Source organism: Varanus komodoensis, unplaced genomic scaffold (assembly GCF_004798865.1).
Source record: "Varanus komodoensis strain SLA01 unplaced genomic scaffold, ASM479886v1 scaffold32, whole genome shotgun sequence".
Taxonomy (NCBI): Eukaryota; Metazoa; Chordata; class Lepidosauria; order Squamata; family Varanidae; genus Varanus; species Varanus komodoensis.
In genome coordinates, this window is record NW_025335798.1 from 16,633,793 (window position 1) to 16,654,113 (window position 20,321).

Here is a 20,321-nt window from a genome sequence, read left to right on the forward strand (position 1 = left end):
ACCCCTTTCTGCAGGTAGATCTTGCTCATGGAATCCAATGCTTTGTATCTTGTGGATTGTTCAATGTATTTAATGTAGAACATTTTATCTTGCAAGTAAAAGTAAGCCAAGCAAAAGCAGATAGTTTTCATGATTACAGCTCTACATTTTATTTGCTTCTTCACTGAAAATATTTAGTTTCATCTTTTTTTGCCTGACCACAGGAAAAACTAAACACATTCTAATACATTTGTGAAGGAAACAGTGGTGCTGATGAAACTTCTGTAAGGATGATAATGTAAAATGTCAGCTTCCCGGTTGGACATTTGTTGCTCTCATGGCTGCTAAAGCTGCCGTTTGTTAAACGTTCTGTGATGAGCCAATGAGATAAATGGTCTGCACTGAGAATTGTGTGGTTTTGTCACTTGGCAACAGGTGGTCTTCTCACCTGAGCAGTTGGTTAGTTTGTGGGTACTGTCTTTTCATGGCGGTTGCAGAGACAGAGGCAACTTTGGGGGATGATCTTGTAAAAGCCCATTGCCTGTACCTGAGAGGTTGTTGCTTCAGCAGCTGTTGGAACTATGGCACTTTTCTGAAAGTGGTAAACAGGGATTGCTGTGACTGCTCTGCATCCACAGAAACAAAATGGATCAGAACCCATCTGTTTGCTTTTTTGCAGAAGTATTTCCTTATGAATTGTCCTTTCCCATTTCCACAATTTGCATTTCTGCTTAATGTCCTAGAATTGTGGTGTTGTAAGATCATGGAGCATTATTAGTTTGGGTGTCCTACAACTTCCATACTTTATCATTCATTTATTTTAGTTCTATACTGCTCAGATGAACCATGATTCATGAATCCAATAAAATACAATCTAAAAATACTACAATAAAATATAAAATTACATTAAAATTAAGAAGCACATTTTAACAACTAAAGCCAGCCCATACTGCTGGACATGCAATCATCCCTGCCTCCATTTGGGCTGGTAAATGTCTCAGCAAAGAAGGTAGTCTTAACCTATTGTCAGAAAGATAGTAAAGTTCAGCCTAGTGTGAAAATCATTTCATAATTTGGGAGCTATCATAGAAAAGGAATACGATGGAAGAATATTTTCACCAGGATAATTTGTTCTTGAAATCATGTTATTTTTAAACTACAGTTTGAGATATACCTCAAGACCGTATAAGTTCCAAGGCCTGGTTCTCTCATTGCTGGCTATAGGTTGGAAGGCCTTTTCTGTGATGGCATCCAAATTATTGCCATCTTTCCTAAGGTTTATTTTTCTGGAGCTAATTTTTCACATAGCTGATGAACTGTTCTTTTGCTACATAATGGTGTACAAGGTTTTTTAAGAGTTTCCTTTCTTCTGTTTTATAATAATGTTAATGCTCACCACAGTCCAGCAAGATAAGGCAGCTGAAAAAGAGTGATGCACCCAAGGTTGGGTCACTTTGCAGTGTTAATAGCCATATGGGTATTTGAACCTGGTTCATTCCTAATCTAGCATGCTAACTACTTCACCACACACTCCTATCCATTGTGTTTATTTTGTTGTTTTGAATTATATGGTGCTGGTGTTAATTTCCCTTGAGATCATTTTACAGTTAAAAGAGTTGTACAAAGATTTCACAATTGAATACATATTTGCTTTAAGTAGGGACTTTTCCTGTACCACCAAAACCAGCCCAAGACACTTAGTTATTGGTTAATCACCCTTTACATCTATTTTAGCCCAGCTCTGAAGCAGGGTAGTTCTGAAAATTTAGTATAGTACAGTTCTGAAAATATTCCTGTACAGATTTTAGCAGTGGTTTTCAATTTTCTCTCACATGTAGGCTGCAGTCCTAAAACATTTTGAGAACAAGCAATAATTTTCGTTCTTTCATTTGTTCATACCTGTAACCTCTAGCTGTAAAAATATTGTCAATGTAACTATCACTGCATTCCAAATGTACATGCAATGAGGAATTTTAAAAAATAGAAATGAAAAGCATGCCAGTTATTAATGTAATCTGATGTGGGTGAAAGAGGAGAGTGCAAAAGCTGGCTTGAAACTCAACATTAAGAAAACTAAGATCATAGCATCCGGTCCTATCACTTCCTGGCAAATAGATGGGGAAGACATGGAGGTAGTGACAGATTTTATTTTCCTGGGCTCCAAGATCACCATAGACGGCCAAGAAATTAAAAGATGCTGCTCCTGGGGAGAAAAGCTATGGGAAATCTAGACACCATACTAAAAAGAAGAGACATCACACTGCCAACAAAAGTGCGTATAGTCAAGCCTATGGTTTTCCTAGTTGCAATGTATGGCTGTGAAAGCTGGACCATAAGGAAGGCTGAGCACCAAAGAATTGAGGCCTTTGAATTGTGGAGCTGGAGGAGATTTCTGTGAGTCCCTTGGACTGTAAGGAGACCAAACCATTCAGTCCTAGAGGAGATCAACCCTGACTGTTCTTTAGAAGGCCAGATACTGAAGATGAAACTCAAATACTTTGGCCACCTAATGAGAAGGAAGGACTCCCTGGAGAAGAGCCTAATGCTGGGAACAATTGACGGCGAAAGAAGAAGGGGACGGCAGAGAATGAGGTGGCTAGATGGAGTCACTGAAGCAGTTGGCGTGAGCTTAAGTGGACTCCGGGGGATGGTGGAGGACAGGAGGGCCTGAAGGAATGTTGTCCATGGGGTTGCACTGGGTCGGACGCGACTTCATGAATAGCATAGCATAGCATAGAATTGCCTTCATCTGGATTCCCTATCTTGTTTGCATAATATGTGCTATCCATATTATTATTCAGTTCTAACCTAGCCTGAATAGCTGAATACTGTCACTCAAGTAACTCTTCTTTATTAAATACCCAGATTGAATTGCTTGGACCCAGGGAAGGGTTTTTTAAATTTCATTTTTCCAATGGCAGCTCTTCCCCTGAAGGTTGGAAGCCTTTCAGATCAGTGGAACAGTGTTCCGTTTCTAGATGGCAACAGATATGCTACACCTTTGGTGCATATATATGCCATTTGAATTTTAATGAGCAATCTTATGTCTAGTAGTTTGAATTTTAGCATAAAAAGTATTTTTCTATGTATATTTTTTAGATTATGCTGCAGAAATATATGATACTAGAACCAGAATATATTACAGAAGTATGTGATTCTGTTTATATTGCAAAAAGAGCCATGGTAAGCAAGAGCTATAATAAACAAAAACGTTCTTGCCCTGAAAGTACTTTGCACCTTGCCTATACCCAATATAAAGAGCAAGCATAGGCCCGGTATTCTGGCCACATCCCTCTGAGCTTTATATGTTCTGTTGAACACAGGAAAGGCCCCATAGTATGCATTCAGATGTTTGCATGTAGCAAACCCTTTCAGGCAATCAGCTGAATTTGTGAACTTTAAGGGATTTCTACTGATGTTGGAACAGTTCTAGTTGATTCAATAACCATGAGTTGGTTGAACATGCTGAGATAGGGAAGGACATGAGAAAATGTAGTTTCTGGACTTGTCGGGATCAGAGTCTGATTCACCCTGCAAGTGCCTGCAAAACCAGGAACACGACTGTAGGTGTGTGGCAATCATAGAGTGCAGCTGCAAGCCCTTGAGAGCTACATGTAAAGGGTTATTGTTCCTTTTTGTCACAACAAAACAAGCTGTTGTGGTGGCTGCTCTGTGCTGTAGGTTCTAGTCTTGCTTCAAGTTCCTGTACTTGCCTGCCTCCCTCCTGTCTCCCTCCCTCACACTTTTCTTTTTCCTGACTCCTGCCAGACTCCAGCCTGACCCTGCCCTGCCGGGTGCCTAGACCCTGTTCTTCCTGACCTTGCACTACTTCTGACCTTGCTTTTCACTGCCCATTGCCTTTATCCTAGACCTGACATTATTTCAAGTAAAGAATAGGAACAGGTTAAGATACAGGTTTAATAGAAAGATTTATTTTGAGACGGATTTCTGTGTTTTACCTTCATTCTCAGCCTTCAAAGAATTTAATATTTTTCCTTAGTGACTTATGTTTTCTTGGTTATGGTGTGCCACTGGATAAAGTTATAGTTGTCTTCTTTGTACAAACTACATTGATTTGAAAAATTTCATTGTACGAAACTGGTATTCACTTTCATATGTTTTGAAAAATAATCAACAGAATAACCTTTTCATTCTTAAAACTGGCTGCGTTGATAAACTACTAGCTGCAAGGCATTCAAAATTAATTGGAAGTGACATTTACAGTCCAATATCCCTCTGGTTATTCTATCCGGAATTAGGCAATAGAGAACCTGACTGGTTTAGAAACGTGTGTTATTTATTTCTGATTCTTTTTTATTGGATAGTAATAAAAGAATTTATAGATGGCTTCGTTTCTTGGAAGTCCTTAAATCTTGATTATAACATAGCTTACATCATAAAGTATAATTATTTTATGCTGTTTCAAACTTTATAATAAAGAGCTGGCAGCCCCTTAAATTTGAACACTTGATCAAACAGTAGTAGAAACTGTTGTATGAACCTGACAAGCATAGGTTAAACCATCTTTGCATAACCTGTGGTTTGTTTTAGTCTTGTTTAACATGCAAATAACCATGTTTACAGGATTCACATGGCACTGCAACCCCCTAGTAGGGGCTGTGTATTCAACCTGGTGCCTGGGAGCACCGCAACCCATCATGGATTTAATAACCCACAGTGAGTTACCATCTGAACCCCATCACTGTGAATAATCACAGTGAATTCACAATGTCTTGTGAATAAGAAGGCCTAGGCTTTAATCATTTGTCTATTGTGCCAGTAGAGATTGGAAGATCCCCTTACTGCAGTGTGTGATCGTCATTTAAGTGTCTTAAACTATGGGTTACAGTGTTCATGGAGAGCAAAGTTGTATCTAATATGACCATTCCCCAAGATTCCAGCACAGGTGTGCTGCAAGTTCTTGTTACAGTTTTTCTAATTATGACTGACAGATCATTAGCTATTTATTATTATTTATATTGGTCACCTCATTAAAAATTCCAGATTTTATACAGACACTTAAATTTAGCATATTAGCATATTAAAATGTAGCAGATTAAAAATATAGCTATATTCTAGTATGCTACTCCATATTTTTCATAAGACTTATCATAGGATGGACAATATATTGCATTCTTTGCTTTAGTTCTCTTGTACAATTACTTGCATATAAAATTGTACAATTACACACTCTTAAGAATATGTTGGAATATTAAAGCAGATAGAATATGAATGGAAGTGATATCTTCTGTTAGGAGAACTGTCACTTTCACTGATTTTCCTTTATTGCTGAGTAATCATTGTTCCTTATTGCTGTATGGTATTCTTTCATAGTGTGCAATTCTGTGCATTCTGCCTTTTGTCATCTCTTGCTATCCTGAGAACTCCAATTTTCTTATACTAGACTTTTCAGGGCTTCAGAAATACATTTTGATCTGTTAATGAAAGGTAAGCAGTTTCTGAAGAGGCCAGAGGCAAATCTTTAATTGTTAATTTATTTTATTTCTTTTAAATATCTGTTGCTAGTTTTGAGATGTCACCAAATAACTTATGCTTTTGTCACCTGCCAATCTTGTAGCATTCTGCTGTGACCATGTAATAGATTGAACATTTTGCTTAACCTGAGCTTAACAAATTTTCCAATTTCTGCAGGTTGAAAACTGGTGTCCTCGTTTACCCTGGAGATCAAAAAATCCTAATGAAGAAACTGATCAAAAGACAATGGTAAGAGATTGCAGTGGTACGCTGCCTTTCAGTTTTCAGCATCTGTAGTGAGTGGGGTTTAAGGTATTTTATTTTCAGCTTTTTGTATAGCAATATAAATAATAGACTATAAATCCAGTCCCAAGTGGCCTGTAATTCCAGTACTAGACTAACATATGGGTAGGTGAGGGATTGTTTTGAAAGACACAACTTGAGAAATTGCGAAATGAAAGCCAGTGAAAATTTGAATCTGCTTCTTTTTAAATATGGTAAGTTTAAGCTAGCAAAGATCTGTGGTACATAAACATGTTTAATTCAGAGTCTTTGTATGGTGGTCAAACATCTACAGTACCTGAAAAAGGAGTTTTTAACTTCACACTCCACCTCAGTTATGTAGCTCATGGTGATACTATGGTAGATGGAGGGCACATTTGGTGTCAGTTTTGAATATGTTCAGGGTGTTGTGAGTTCTGGTTGTATAAGGGTTTAATAACCCTCACATAACTCATGGGCTGTTTTAAGACCCATGCACTGGGTTCACAACAGCTCCCAAGCAGGAATTACATATTCAGCTTGGCCCAACTGAGTCATACTTTAGAGGATTCATAAGGGGTAAATAACCTATTTTGGAATACTGCTGACTTATTTAACCTTGTTTCATTGAAGGCTGAAATCAGAACCAACTTTGATATGCTGTACAAAATGATGTCCAGGCATGAAGAATTCCGGTGGATGATGCTGCGAATAAGGAGGATGGCTGATACCTGGATAGAAGCAATTAAATCGCTGGCTGAAAAGCAACACTTGGAGAAGAGAAAGCGGAAAAAAGTGAGTTCTGCTTCAAGAAATAAACAAAACAATTTCATTGCTACATCTGGGACGCTCGAGTACATGGTTTAGCTCCATATCTCTCAAATGCTAGTTGTTATCCATTCAGTGACAACACTCACTATTTAAATATGGAAAGTGGTGGGAGGAGGGAGAGAAAGAAAGAGAGCTTCCTCATGCTGACACTATGCAGTGGCCTATTATGTTCTAGGTGCTATGTGCTGTCTAAAATTGATTATAAGGTCTAGCAGGCATATAATTTAATTTAAGGCACAAGTCATGAGGAAGAAGACATGTAAGTGCAAAGGTGCAGTGAGTGAGAGGACCCATACAGTGTTGTGGTTGGAGTGTTGGACTGGGAATCAGGAGATGTGTGTTGGACTGGGACTCAAGAAATGTGTCTTAAAGTCCCCACTTGCCCTTTTTGACCATTCAAAACAGTTTAGAGACTCAGCAGATATAGGAGGCTCTCTATGCAGACAGAGGAAATAGCACAGTCCCTAACCTCAGATTAATAGTATCTGAATTGGTCATTTCAAAAATAGGTGCCAGAAGAAGCTTTCTTTCCCTCCTCATTATATTTTCTTTCTTTTGTCATGTCCATTAGAGTATGAACTGACAAGAAGAGACTGTTTTACTTGTTAGTCTTTTAGAATTACACATAAAGGTGCTTTCTAATTGATAAATAATACATAGAAAAGCTGGAATGCTTATTTTTCCTTTAAGTTTGCTATTTATTTTTGTTTATCAAACAAATACAATTGTAAGACCTGGCATTCAAATTCCTGGCATAGAAGGCCAGTATATGCATCTGGCTAATTTGACCCAAATATTGAAAGAAGAATTCATGCTCCATTCAACAGGAATCTACCACATGTTACACCAATACCTATATCTTTCTTTCTTTTTCAGGTCCTTGTTCATCTGGGACTCCTAACAAAAGAGTCTGGATTCAAGATTGCAGAAAATGCCTTTAGTGGTGGCCCACTTGGTGAATTAGTCCAGTGGAGTGATTTAATTACATCTCTTTATTTACTGGGCCATGACATAAGGATTTCAGCTTCATTGGCAGAGCTCAAGGAGTAAGGAGATTATCTTCCATTCTGAAACTTAAATACCAAAAAACACTCCCCAAACTCTGTTGAAGTCTTTATTGTGTAGCCTATAATTTTGTGAAGGGGAAAATGAAAGTGATAATTCACTGAACAGTGATAAGGAGATTATTTTCATAACCTAAATATATGCACTGTGAAAAGGATGATGTGTTTGCATTGTAGTTTCTTCTCCTGAGTCCTGATTAAATGAAAACTGGAAAATTTAAACTAAGCAGCTTTATCTTCTGCCATTACAGGTGTGTTAGACATCTGCAGCAAGAATAAAGCCTGGCTTTTCAAATTTATTGACTTTTCCTTAGATTTACTTTATTTATTAACATAGAACTAAAATAAAATTGACTGTAGCTAATTTGTGTGAAACCTGTCATTCTTTCAGGTTAGTTTTGGGTTCTGAGCTATTAGTTGAAGACCTTGTTTTATATCACATCACCTATAATTGCCAAATGATTTATTTGCATGACAACCATAGTTGTACTGCTCTTGGGATGGTGCAGTCTAGTTGCCTGAACAGGTGTTTCTGAATGGGCACTTGAGAGTTGAGCATCCATGATGAGGCCCCAAAGAGCTGTTCAGCTCTACAGTGTCTCAACAGCATAAACCTGACATACATTTTCTATTTTGTTTTCTCATAAATTAGACTGCACAGTTAATGGATGGCTGCTTGCCCTGGATGTATATGTATTATATATTGTACATATGCAGTAATAAATAAAAGTTTTCAGTGTGAGCTAGAAAAATTAGTCATGCCTCTTTAGTGCTTGCTCATAAAGTATGAAATGCACATCTATGAGATTTTTATTTCTCATCTCAAATGAATACTGGCCTTGTAGTATTGCGTACTGATTTCCTGCCTATATTGTGTGTGTTTATACAAATTGAAAGTTATCCCCGACTGGAAGTTTCCATGCATTAATGCACAACAGTAGTACTTGTTGAAATATGAATCCAGAGTAGCTGTAAAAAGAGACAGGTATGCACCCTCAAGAGATGAATAATGTGACAAGTTGCTTCCATCCCTTTGACAAAAGGAAGCAGCAACCCCTCTAGTTCAGCTTCTGTCTTGGCAGACAAGCTGTTTCAGTTTTTCCCCATAGGCAGTTCACCATCTTAAGACATGGAGCAGGTTTTCACATAAGGCTAAGCCACTCAAAGCTATCAGGACTCATCTGCTCATTTGCCATCGTACGTTACCTCTGACAGACGCTCAGGCAAATGGCAGCTTGGTGTGGCTTGTTTCTTCCCCACAGTTCTTTAGCCTGTTCCCTCCATACATGCCTATGGCCTTTGCAGTGTAACCCGTCTTGTCTCTCTCCTGCTTCCCCATCCCCTGTGATCACTACCCCATTTGGAGTGGTTTGCTTACCAGCTTTTTTCCCCCTGACGCCTTGGAAATGTGTAAACGGAGTCTTTTTGTTTTGTTTTAAATCCCAAGTCTTTCAAGAGCACAGATGTGGCTGAGCAATATATGTAATCTTGGCTGGTCAGTTCTCTTGTATGTTTCATCTGTTAAAAGATGGTTCAGGTAACATACAAGAAAACTGACAAGGTGAGACTGCATATAGGCTTGTTTGTGCAGAGTTGCAAAGGATCCCGAGAAAAATAATTCTAAGGAAAAGGAGGAACTAATCTGTGCCATTTGCATTCTGCCTCCTGTGAAAAGCCTCCATGGATACAGGAGGCTCACCTTTCAGATTGCTGTCCCCTGTGAGTTGAGAATGACAGACAGGATGGGGGACAGTGGTGGAGCTGGAGATACAGTTCTCACACATTGATTTTAAATCCTTTCTGAATGTCTGAACTAGGACTAGAAAAGAAAACAGAACCCAAAATCTACTGGAAGGGTAATTTACCTGTACTGGGCTGCTAGGCAACCAACAGTGTATCCACAAAATAAGAAAAAATAGGTTTGGTTACAAAGGACAATATCCAGTATGCTTCCTGCAGTAACACAAGAGGAAGTTAGCAGTTCGAGGAACAGTTGGGAACAAGTAGTAATGCACATTTCCAAAACAGGGCAGGTAAACAGAATTTACAGGAGGAAGCTTCACCAGTCAGTCCCAGTCCAGAAATAAGCATTTTCATTTCCTTTTGCAACCAATGGAGTGCAAGTACATTGTAAACATTTGCTAAATGACCGAAAAGGCACTTCTTACACAGAAGATATCGCCGTGTTTCTATTGATTTCATCCTGCATAGTGCTCTTGTGTAATATCCCATAATACATATTTGCCTAATGAGTATGTGAGAAGCCTAGGGTATGTTTCTGTGCAAGGAGCTGCACTAGGGAGGAGAAGAAAAGTAAACCTTGTTGCATAAGTCATGGGGGTCATTAAGAGGATCATTCAAATCAGAAAAATTGTGGTTTATAGCAGTCTTCAGCAGAAGGTGGATAGGGATCTGCTGGTAGATATGGCTGTTTTGCTGTTGATCAGTAGGTAGTGTGACTTCTACTTCCTGAAGAACGGGAACACTAAGAAGCTTTTTCTGCTAAATTAGATTGCTGAAAAAGAGTGTTTTCAGGGAAACTAGGAGTGGAGTTTGTGTGAAAGGACTTGTGAGCTTGGTGCTAGCACTGATCACAAATTCCCAATATGAGCATGTGCTCAGAGGCATCCTGTTCTCCAATTTTTACCATATATCTGTGCTAAAAACTGTTTTCCTTCTGGCTGCAGTTATAGTCTTCAGGTTCTAGTAAAAGCCAGAATAGATTCTGCAAATCTAAAGGCTACCCACATCTGTGTCAGGAAACTTGTTTGGCAGGATTCTCAGGCTGCAGTGGATCCAGGTCAGACTCTCTTCTTCAAGAATCTTGTCTTATGTTCAGGAAAAATGCCACCTCCTTAGCTATCTCGCACTGAAGTAATAAACTTACTGATAACATTCTGTTTGCTTTCTAATCTTCATGTGAACATGGGAATTTGCTGAAATATTATTTTCTTCTTATCACTAGGATTATGAAGAAGGTTGTTGGTAACAGATCTGGCTGCCCTACACAAGGAGATAAAGTAGTACAGCTTATTTATATTGACATTGTTGGACTCACTCAATTTAAGAAAACCCTGGGACCATCCTGGGTTCATTATCAGTAAGTATTAGTTTCTTATAAAACAATTTTCTTCAACAAAAGGAGTCATAGCTTTACTTACATAAGGCATTTTAGCTTCCCTTTCATAGCAGTTCCTGATCTTGAACTTGCATTTTTCACTTGCTCTTACATGTGATGTTCAAAGGTTGAAGCAAAAGTGGGGCTGTGCTGCTGGCCATGATGGCACATTCCCAATTGAGCTCTGTCCCTGAAAAGAAAGCCCTGTGTGTGACCAGGTGCTTGGTTGTAGCGGCTTCTCAGGATCAGGACACCAGAGACATACTGAGGCAGCGGGAGGAATAGCCAGGAGATCTTCCTGGCAACAGGCCCTCCACAGCCACAGAGTCCATATGTGTGGGTGCACAGATGGACGTTTGAAGAACAATAGTTGCAGGTAAGCAGCCTGACTTTGCCTTCCATCTGAGGAACTGCTGACGCATGTGTGGTGGTTTTTACATGCTGTCACGTCATCTCTGCCTTATGGCAACCCTGTGAAGAAGTGAAAGCCCTCCAAAATGTTCGGTCATTGGCAGCCCAGCTCAGCTCTTGCACACTCGGGGCTGTGGCTTCTTTCCTTTTCGGAGAGCTGCACTAAAAGAACAGATGGTATGAACAGGGTTGAAAGTGCTGATATTGGGGATGCGGTGCTCCAGGCAAGCCAGTGGTACTGCTTCATTCCTGCTTCAATCATGAGCATATTTTAATTGTGTTATTGGTAATTGTAATGGCCAGCCAGAAAGCATGATGCTAATGGGCAGCCTTTAAACAAAACAACAAACAAACATAATAACATAATCAAAATGTAATGCTCTAGTTTAAGAATATGACTCCTGATTTATGCAAACTTTAATCTGATTCAGTGTGGATTAGCTAATCTGACAATTATCATTTATATGCCACCGATGAAGACCAGATCTTAGAAAAAGATCTGGCAACTGGAATGAATACTAACTTTATATATTGATAAGTTGTATTATTTTTCTGTCTTCCAGTAAGAATGACATTTTAATAATATGTTAAAAAGTATTTTAAGCACATTTGTATTGAAATATTTGTAAATACACTTTTAAAATGTTATACATTTTAAAATAGTCATTCTGAATTCTAGATTCTTCATTAATTTATTTGATCAGGGATTGTTTCTTTTTGTTATCTTGGCTGCTCAGATGCAATGCCAAACTATCATTTGGTGCTATGAAACAAGCAATATACGCGTATGTTCTCCATGCCTTTTCCGTACTCGGTTTGTTACTTCATGTTTTGCTGAACCAAGCAGGTCACAATACCCGGAGTAATGAAGTATAGTTTGTACTTGCTCTCCAAACCAAGCTATCAAATCAGCTTTAAATTGTGGCTTGCAATTCTATTTTGGTGCAAAAGCACAATTCATACTTTGAGGGTTTCATTGTAGTGGCTAGCTAGGGTTTGTGGTAAAATGAAAGCAGTTATTTGAAGCTGATCCAAAGGAGAATGTTATGCACATCAAACACACATATTTTTCCTGTTAATGCCAAGTCATGGTTTGGCATTATATCTGGACAGAGTTTTAAAGTCACTGAAATATGATGAAAGAATATGAATGGATAATATGTACTCATTTTTAGGGAATGCGGTTTATAACACTGGAATACAGCTTCTATAAATCGAACAGATGCTATCAGTCATATCCTTTCTTCCTGCATTCTGTCAGACAAAATTAAAATGTCAAATGAAAAAGGCAGCATTAGAGGAAGTTTGGTCAACTGTTCACTTAGTGAATATTAGCTGAGCAGTGGAATCTACTGCCTTTGTGTTGTATACAATGTGCATCCTTTTGGACATTTGAGGTAGTTATCAACATTGGATTCAAGTAGGGGATGCCCTGCCTTCAGTCCTGGAAGTTGACTGAGACAGAGATGATTACTATAGCCCACTGTAGCAGGCATCAAAGTTGTCTATTGTAAAGCTTGTACAGTTTTCCTTTAAAATAAAACATTCCAAAGTAGAAATTCCAGATTCTGAATCTGAACTAGGAAAAAATGCAGGGTTGAAATGTTTAGTTGAATGTCAGGATTAACAAGCTGCAAGATAAGTGAAGAAGCTGGGGAAAACCAGATCACCTCTGCTTGTGTGGGACTCTGTAGAACCGGGGGGGGGGGGGGCGGGGGGAGGAATGGTGTGAATTTATCAGTGGTTTGATGATCAAGTAAAACAAGCAGACCAATTAAGTAAAGTCTGGCATTCTAGCCATCTGGCCCACAAGTGGAAGGAGGTGGCAGCATTGTTTGGAGGGGAAGTGAGGAGGGGAATTTAGTTTGGAATCAACTAAACTAAATCTCTTGGAATTAAAGGGATCATTAACTTGACAGATGCTTCTTGTTAATGACTTTTATATTACTTTGTATTACTAAGCCAGCCTCAGCTGGCCAGCCTAACTCAATAAAGGACTGTAGTTAAAAGTCTTTTGCTTTGGAAGACAACAGGGGACAGACATGCACGCAGCAACTATTCAAGTCACAGCTCCAGCTTGTTGTTTGTCTGAACTTGGCCATTAGGGGTTGTTTGAGGGCTAAATTGTCCCCAGATAACCCACAATCTTTTATTTGAGGTATGTTTAACCGTCAAATTGGTCCTGCCCCCTGGCTTTGGACAACAACCAATGGACCCAAGCTGGGGCATGAATATTCAAAATTTCCACCCATACACACCATTATGTCTCCTTCCTTATACACCTGCCCACCTCCTAAGATGCGGGTCAGAGGTCCTTCTTTGGGAGCCCTCTTTGAAGGAGAGTGGCTACCTAGACAACAGCTTTTTCTGCAGTGGTACCCTGGCTTTGGAACATGTACCTCAAAGCGGTACACCTGGCACCAATGCTTTATTCATTTTGGCACCAGACCAAACCCTTTTTATTTTCCTGGTATCTTAAGATTTGATTGAGATTTTAAATATTGGGTTTTATCATATTTATGTCTTATTGTATGGTGCCTTTTTGTTTGTCTGTATTGCTGTCCTGAGACCCCTGTAAAGCATGGTGTAAAAATGCTTTAAATAAATAAATAATGACTCATAATGTGCACTGTAGTTTAAGTAAGCAAGCCACAATGAACTGCAGTGGATGTGTTACCCCATTGTGTGGGTTTCTTTCAGCTTCATGTTTCACATGAAGGTATGTTATTTCATCTAATTGTGTGCCCAACCAAAAAAAGACAAACTAAAATAGAGAAGTGACATTAGGAATTATGTTACATGCTTTTGGTTTACTCACATTTCAGTGAGCAAATGTTTGGAAAAAGCATACATTAGTTCTTACTTGATGATTCAGTTCTTCGTCATCAGTTTTAATGCAATGCAAAGAATAATAAATGTTATGTAACCTGTTACAGTATTTCGGTAATTCAGCCTAGCTATTTTGTTAATCCTAATCTTCCAAGAATCATCCCTTATCCAGCATGTGGCTTAAAATGGAATGCTTTTATTCCGATCCCACTCTCTTTTGTACTCTGCTGCTAAATAATGTTTGGCTCTTTACAAGCATTTGGTATAATCCAAACATATTCTGCTGCTCTAAAATGTTGTCATTAAAAGCAGTTGAACATAAAGCTTTGAATTACAGCTACAAACTGAAGAGAACCATCATCTTATATTGCTGTGTGATTTGTCAGTTTTGTCTCATTTTCATGTTGCATTACAGTATGTGATTTGTTTGGAGATCCTGTGCTGAAATAACAATTTACTGCTTTATATAAGGACAGAATATTGTCCATGCTTTTGTGACTTCATTTTTGCAGTCACTTATATTGCAAATAAGTGTGGAGCTAAAGGAAACTGCTGTTTTTTATGCCTTCTGCAGAGAAAAGTCAAGGAGACTTAGAACATGGTTGTTTCAGGGAAGCATGGAATAATTCGTGTCTCAAATTTGGAAGTGGCTTTAAGTACAGTTTGCATCATGCCATATAGATATTGTCAATCTTGTTGGTGAACTGCTATGAGTAAGAAGAATACCTGAAATTTAGTGGAGAATCCCTACAAAATTGATGACTTCACAGTGACCCTGTTTGCAAGATTACAAAGAGAAAAATAACCCTTACTGGCTTGTTTCTTCTCTTGTGCACCTGTGCATCCAGTGGAATTTGAATAATTTCTCTTGGCAGCATGACTTGTGACATGCAAACTTTGCTTATGCCATGTTAACCATGGCAACAAGGCAGCAGAACTCTATAACATCCCATGGCTTCTGAATGGTTTGTTGCCTACAGCAACAAGCCACCTGGCCTGGGGTTGCACATCGCAACAGGCCATGCTGCTGATGTAATTATGCAAATCCCCCCAGCCACAGTGATGAAGCCATTACTGTGGTTTATTTTCCTTTCTGTGCATGTGCTTCAACTTGGTCAGTGTAAATTTCCCATTAGTGTTCCTGTCAGAGCCCATTGATGGGGGGGGGGGGCATGCATGTGTGGGATAGCCAATTATCTGGAATAAAGGTATAAATTTACTGATGCATATAATGCTAAATAATTGCTTTTATAACTAAATACGCCAGACTTCCTGTTAAAGTTTTAGAAATTGCAGTAGTCAATAACTAATTTTGTTACTGCTTTGCTTTATTTTCATCCAGGTGCATGTTACGTGTGCTGGATTCATTTGGGACCGAACCAGAGTTTAACCATGCTCATTATGCCCAATCTAAAGGCCACAAAACCCCATGGGGGAAATGGAACCTTAATCCACAGCAGTTCTACACAATGTTTCGTAAGTTATCCATTTTACAACAAGAGTTCTTTTTCAGTATACGGTTATCTGAGAGGAATTATCATACAATCATCAAAACCAAGTTCAGAATTGAGATATAAAGAACACATGAAGGAATTTATAACTCAAAATTTTCATGACAGATCTGTGGTACAGAAGTGATTAAAATGTTATTTATTTCTTTATTATATTTATGTTCTGCCTTTTTCTTTTCAAGGGAGTCAAGGTGTCTTACTTAATTATCCTCATCCTCACAACAACAACAATCCAATATTGATTAAAGTATTAGTTTTTCTTTTAACACAAGTTATACTGTGCTACACATTTTCTTACATTGCTTTTCCCTCCTTGCAAGAGGAAGAAAGACAAGGCATGAATGTAATGTAATGCTTACAATAATTATAATAATAGAGGAGATATATCTTGAGGAACAGATCTCTGTGGAACCATTTTTATTCTCTGTTACTTTCTGGTGCATAAATTGATTTAATCTATGCATCTTTAAATGCCTTGCTTTTTCTGTTGTTGAAAGAACTAAAATAACTTCTTGGGGGTAATTACTGGTTTCACTACTAATCAGTATTAAAATAAGAAAGATCCTGCATGTGAATTATGATGCCATTTTCACATTATATTGTTATTATTATTACTATGATATTGCATTTATATCATACCATTTTTCCTCTTGCAAATAACCCACGGTAGCTCGCAGTGCTTTATTTTATCCTCACAATGACAACCCTGTGAGGAAGGCTGGGACGGTGGTCGAAGACCAGCCCAAAGTCACCCAGTGAGATTCACGATTGAGTGGGACTGTGCACCCCCAATCCATCACCCTAACCACCATACCACACTTGCTCTCAGCAGGAATTTTATTGAAAATAGCAATATAGCCATTGATTCCTTGATTGAAATGAATGGAGCGGGGCAATGTCTCAACCATAATACTGTTTTCATATTTTTGTAACTCAAATATGACAGTAGGACCTTATTACTAAAGAATACCATCAGTCCCAATGGCCTCTGTCCAAATTTCTTTCCCAAAGAAGAGTTGCACAGATTTAAAAGGGCATGTTCTGACATTTCTGTATTTACTCATTGTTGTAGCATGTGGAACAAACAGTCTAGAAATAAATGGGTAAAGTTTTTTTAATCTAACCAGAAGTAGAAAACACCTTGTAAGGACTTATTAGCTGTGTAGCATGTTTTTTATGCTGGTGCTATGATGATACAGTGACCATTTCCTGTTTGGTTTGCAGCTCACACTCCAGACAATAGTTTCCTTGGCTTTGTTGTGGAACAGTATCTGAATTCCAGTGACATCAAGCACTTCAATGTCATTAAAAGGCAGAATCAGTCGCTTGTTTATGGCAAAGTTGATAATTTCTGGAAGGTGAGTTGGTGTACTATACAAATCCTTACTTCATATGAGCAGAATATAAAGCTGAAGTCTTACAATAAACCACTTCTAAATTTATATCAAACAGGTGCACTTTTTTAAAAAAAAGAAAATAATGCCCAGCAGATGTATCTGATAAAGAGCTTTTTGTTAAAAGGTTCAACTTCCTTTTTAAAACTTCAGTGATACATGCACGTATAGACTTCATAATCATTTGGAAGTCTTACACTAGAAAGAAAGTTTTAAATAGGTGCAGCAGACAAGAATGAGGCAATATTTAATCTTGAAAGTAATACTGAAGCTGATTTATATGGATACACGTTTCTGGATTCCGGTTATATAATGGCTCAGTTTACATATAACAGGAATCAGAGGAGGAGGTTTAATGCTTTGGTTTCTGGTTTTAAACAAACTGTAGTGTTTTTTTCTATTTTACACAACTTCAGAAATTATAAACTCTCCTCATAGTAGCTAATGACTGTCACACCTGACTCTAAGTGTTTCTGCAGCACCATGTGTGAAATTTCAAGAGTGATAGGAATTCATTTTTTAGCAAAGGATCTCAAATCAATCAATCTTTTCAAGAAAGTTCAGCATTATAAATGTTGTCAATAAATGTTGTCAACAAAATTCTGTATCCTTAGGAATATCAGAATTCCTTCATAATCAATGTACTCACAACACTGATCACAGCTGAAAATAAGGACCAAGCTTAAGTTACTAGGATAGTCACTTGGGCCCAGTGTAGCAGCCTTCATGCCAAACTTGTTTGTAGCCTGATGTCTGGGAACTTGGGGGTAGTGTAAGAAAAATACAAAAGTTGATCTCTCTAATTTCAGTTACAGTTTGATGTATTAAGTCAGTTATATTTGAGCACTTACTTTGTTTTACATGTTTAAAGATCCATTAATCTGAATTTTATTTAAAAGTGTTATTTATGAAAAGCCCATAATAGACTAGACTGTTAGCACTTTTAGAATAGGATCTCTTTTCTCTAGCAGTTTTATGACCTGCAAACTGGAAATTTTTCTATAATCTTAATACAAAAATGCACCCCATTTTGCATGCATAGCAACTCTTGAATAAGAAATAATATTAATATTTTATGCCACCCAATTTCCAAATTCACTGGGCCTTTTGTAAGAGCAGATAAAATACAATCCAAAATACAATAATAAGAACATAATTTAAAATACAGTACAGAATATAAAAGCTATTTTTAAAGCTACAATAGCCAATAGCTTTCACATATTACTTCACAAGACTTCTTGAATGAGGGAAAAAACTCTTAGCACTAATTGGAAGGTATTTCTTCTGCCAGAAAACAGTGTAGTTGGAGAAAACTGTGAGTTCTACCAAAGAGATTTTGTTTCTTTCTTTCCTTGAAAGTTAAATGTGTATCTTCAGAAAATGAATGCACGAAACACTGTTTGGGAGTATCTGTTGTTCTAGAACAGTTTAAATCGTCCTCCTACAAAACCTTATAAGCCTCGACTAATTAGATGCTCTGTTACATAAACAGTCTTAACCTGGTGCTGGAAAGATACCACTGTTGACACCAGGTGGGCAGCTTGGGGGCTACCACTGAAAAAGCTCTGCTACTTGTTGCCTGCAACCAAGCCTTTCTTGGGGAAGGCGATTGGAGGCAGGCACCAGATTTTAGTGTACAAATAGATTAAAGGCATTCTGTCAGACATAGTTACATAGTTTAAAACTGGCACCACAAAGTGAGCTCAGAAGCACATAGGCAGCCACAACCAGTGGGCCAGAATTGGCATCATGCAATTGGAATTTTGGGCCCTTGTCATTAACCTGGCTCCCACATATTGCATAAGCTGCAACTTTTGAACAGTCTTTAAGGGCAGTTTTACATTGAATGCATTGCAGTAATCCAGTTTAGAAAAAAGCGCCGTGTAGATTACTGAAACCAGGCTATCCCTGTCCAGGTAAGGTGTACCCAGGCCACCGGTCAAAGCCTGAGTCTTATGTGGCAAAGATGCTTCACAGAGCACTCACGAGGTATGAACCTGCTCCTCCAAGGGGGTGAGTGAACCTATTCACAACAAGCCGAATTCCCTCCATCTGGTCAGAATAACCACTCACCAAGAACATTTCAATCTTGTTTGGATGGAGCTTCCATGGTTTAACCTTCTTCCAGTCCAGTGTCACAACCAAGCACTGGTTTAGCAAGTCCACAGCCTCACCTACTGGACTTCTGGAATGGTGCGAGCCAGCAGGCCTAGCAGGAGAGAGCATTGCTGACCTGCCCTATTCTGTTACAGAAATGAGTGTTGGGTCACAGTAGTGCAACATAATTTGTAGAGGCACATGTGATAGTACAAGACATGGCATATACAAATGAATCATTGTTTCCACATGGGCTTCAGAACTCCTGATTTATGCAAATTAATTAACAAAAATTGACATTCTGTTCAGATCACTGAATCGTAAAGCATAATATGTATGTCCTGAATGCCTAAACCCTATGCATGTACACAGAATAAAATGTATTGTGCACACACTAAAGGCATCCTGCTAGTTGCAGTTACCAAATCAGCATTCCATCTGTGGAATACACCAGCATGATTAAGCAGGCCATTTGAAGAAGCATCAATTGTGATTAAAGCTAATTAGGGTTTCCCTTCACCCAGGCTCCGAGTCATCAACTGAGATACAAATTGAAGAGTTAGCCTTAACTACTGTTTCAGAGAAAGTTTTGCCACGATTCTACACCAAATGTGTAGAACTTGTATGCATTCTTTCTGATAGATGAACTCTGTTTAGCTTTTTAAATTTATCAAAGGGATTGGGCTGAGGAGAGGGAAAGGGAGAGGTCCCTCTACCATGCAGATAAAATACTACTTAGATGCTACTCAGTCGGCACCTGTTTGAATAAAGAGTGTTTTACACATGCATTTCTCAAAACATAATTTGTTTTACAGAAGCTAATACTGAGCACACAATTCAAGAAGGAAAGAACGTATTTTTCTGCCAAATTGTGTTTATATAAGATATGCTTCAACACTCTTTCAGTATGTTTATACATTAAGCTAGGTTGAAAAGAAATAATATAAAGAGACTTCGGGTTCTACCATACTTCCTGGTGAGATTTGAAAAGTATCTGCTATTGAGAATCCATTTCTAGTTACATCAGTCTTGTTGCATTAAATGCAACATTTTGAATAGTAACCAAGTTACTTTCATTCACCTACCTGAAATCTTTCCTGAAGTTCATTTCATTTCAACTTAGACCAAAAGTTTGGCCTTTTGGTTTTTCTGTCTGTAGACTTATTTGGTACTGTAATATGCTATCTTTTCCTTCAAGTAGCCCAAGACGAACCATAATTCTCTTCCTCCTCCTCTTTCTCCTCCTTTCTATCTTATCCTAACAACATCCTGGTGACGTAGTTCAGGCTTGGAGTCAGGGAAGGCTCATTGGCACCCAGTGAACTTCATGGCCACGTGAGCATTAGAGCTT

General features: G+C 38.3%; 1 protein-coding gene across 9 annotated transcripts in view; it reads left to right on the plus strand.

The window, feature by feature from the left end:
• MGAT5 (alpha-1,6-mannosylglycoprotein 6-beta-N-acetylglucosaminyltransferase) overlaps positions 1 to 20,321 on the plus strand; it is a 161,679-nt gene that overhangs the window by 101,778 nt on the left and 39,580 nt on the right. For all 9 annotated transcript variants that reach the window (XM_044438180.1, XM_044438185.1, XM_044438186.1 and 6 more), the window contains 6 exons: positions 5,632 to 5,703; positions 6,349 to 6,510; positions 7,423 to 7,592; positions 10,576 to 10,710; positions 15,311 to 15,444; positions 16,704 to 16,837. In XM_044438180.1, coding sequence (XP_044294115.1) covers positions 5,632 to 5,703; positions 6,349 to 6,510; positions 7,423 to 7,592; positions 10,576 to 10,710; positions 15,311 to 15,444; positions 16,704 to 16,837 — 807 coding nt within the window. The remainder of the gene's footprint in view (positions 1 to 5,631; positions 5,704 to 6,348; positions 6,511 to 7,422; positions 7,593 to 10,575; positions 10,711 to 15,310; positions 15,445 to 16,703; positions 16,838 to 20,321) is intronic.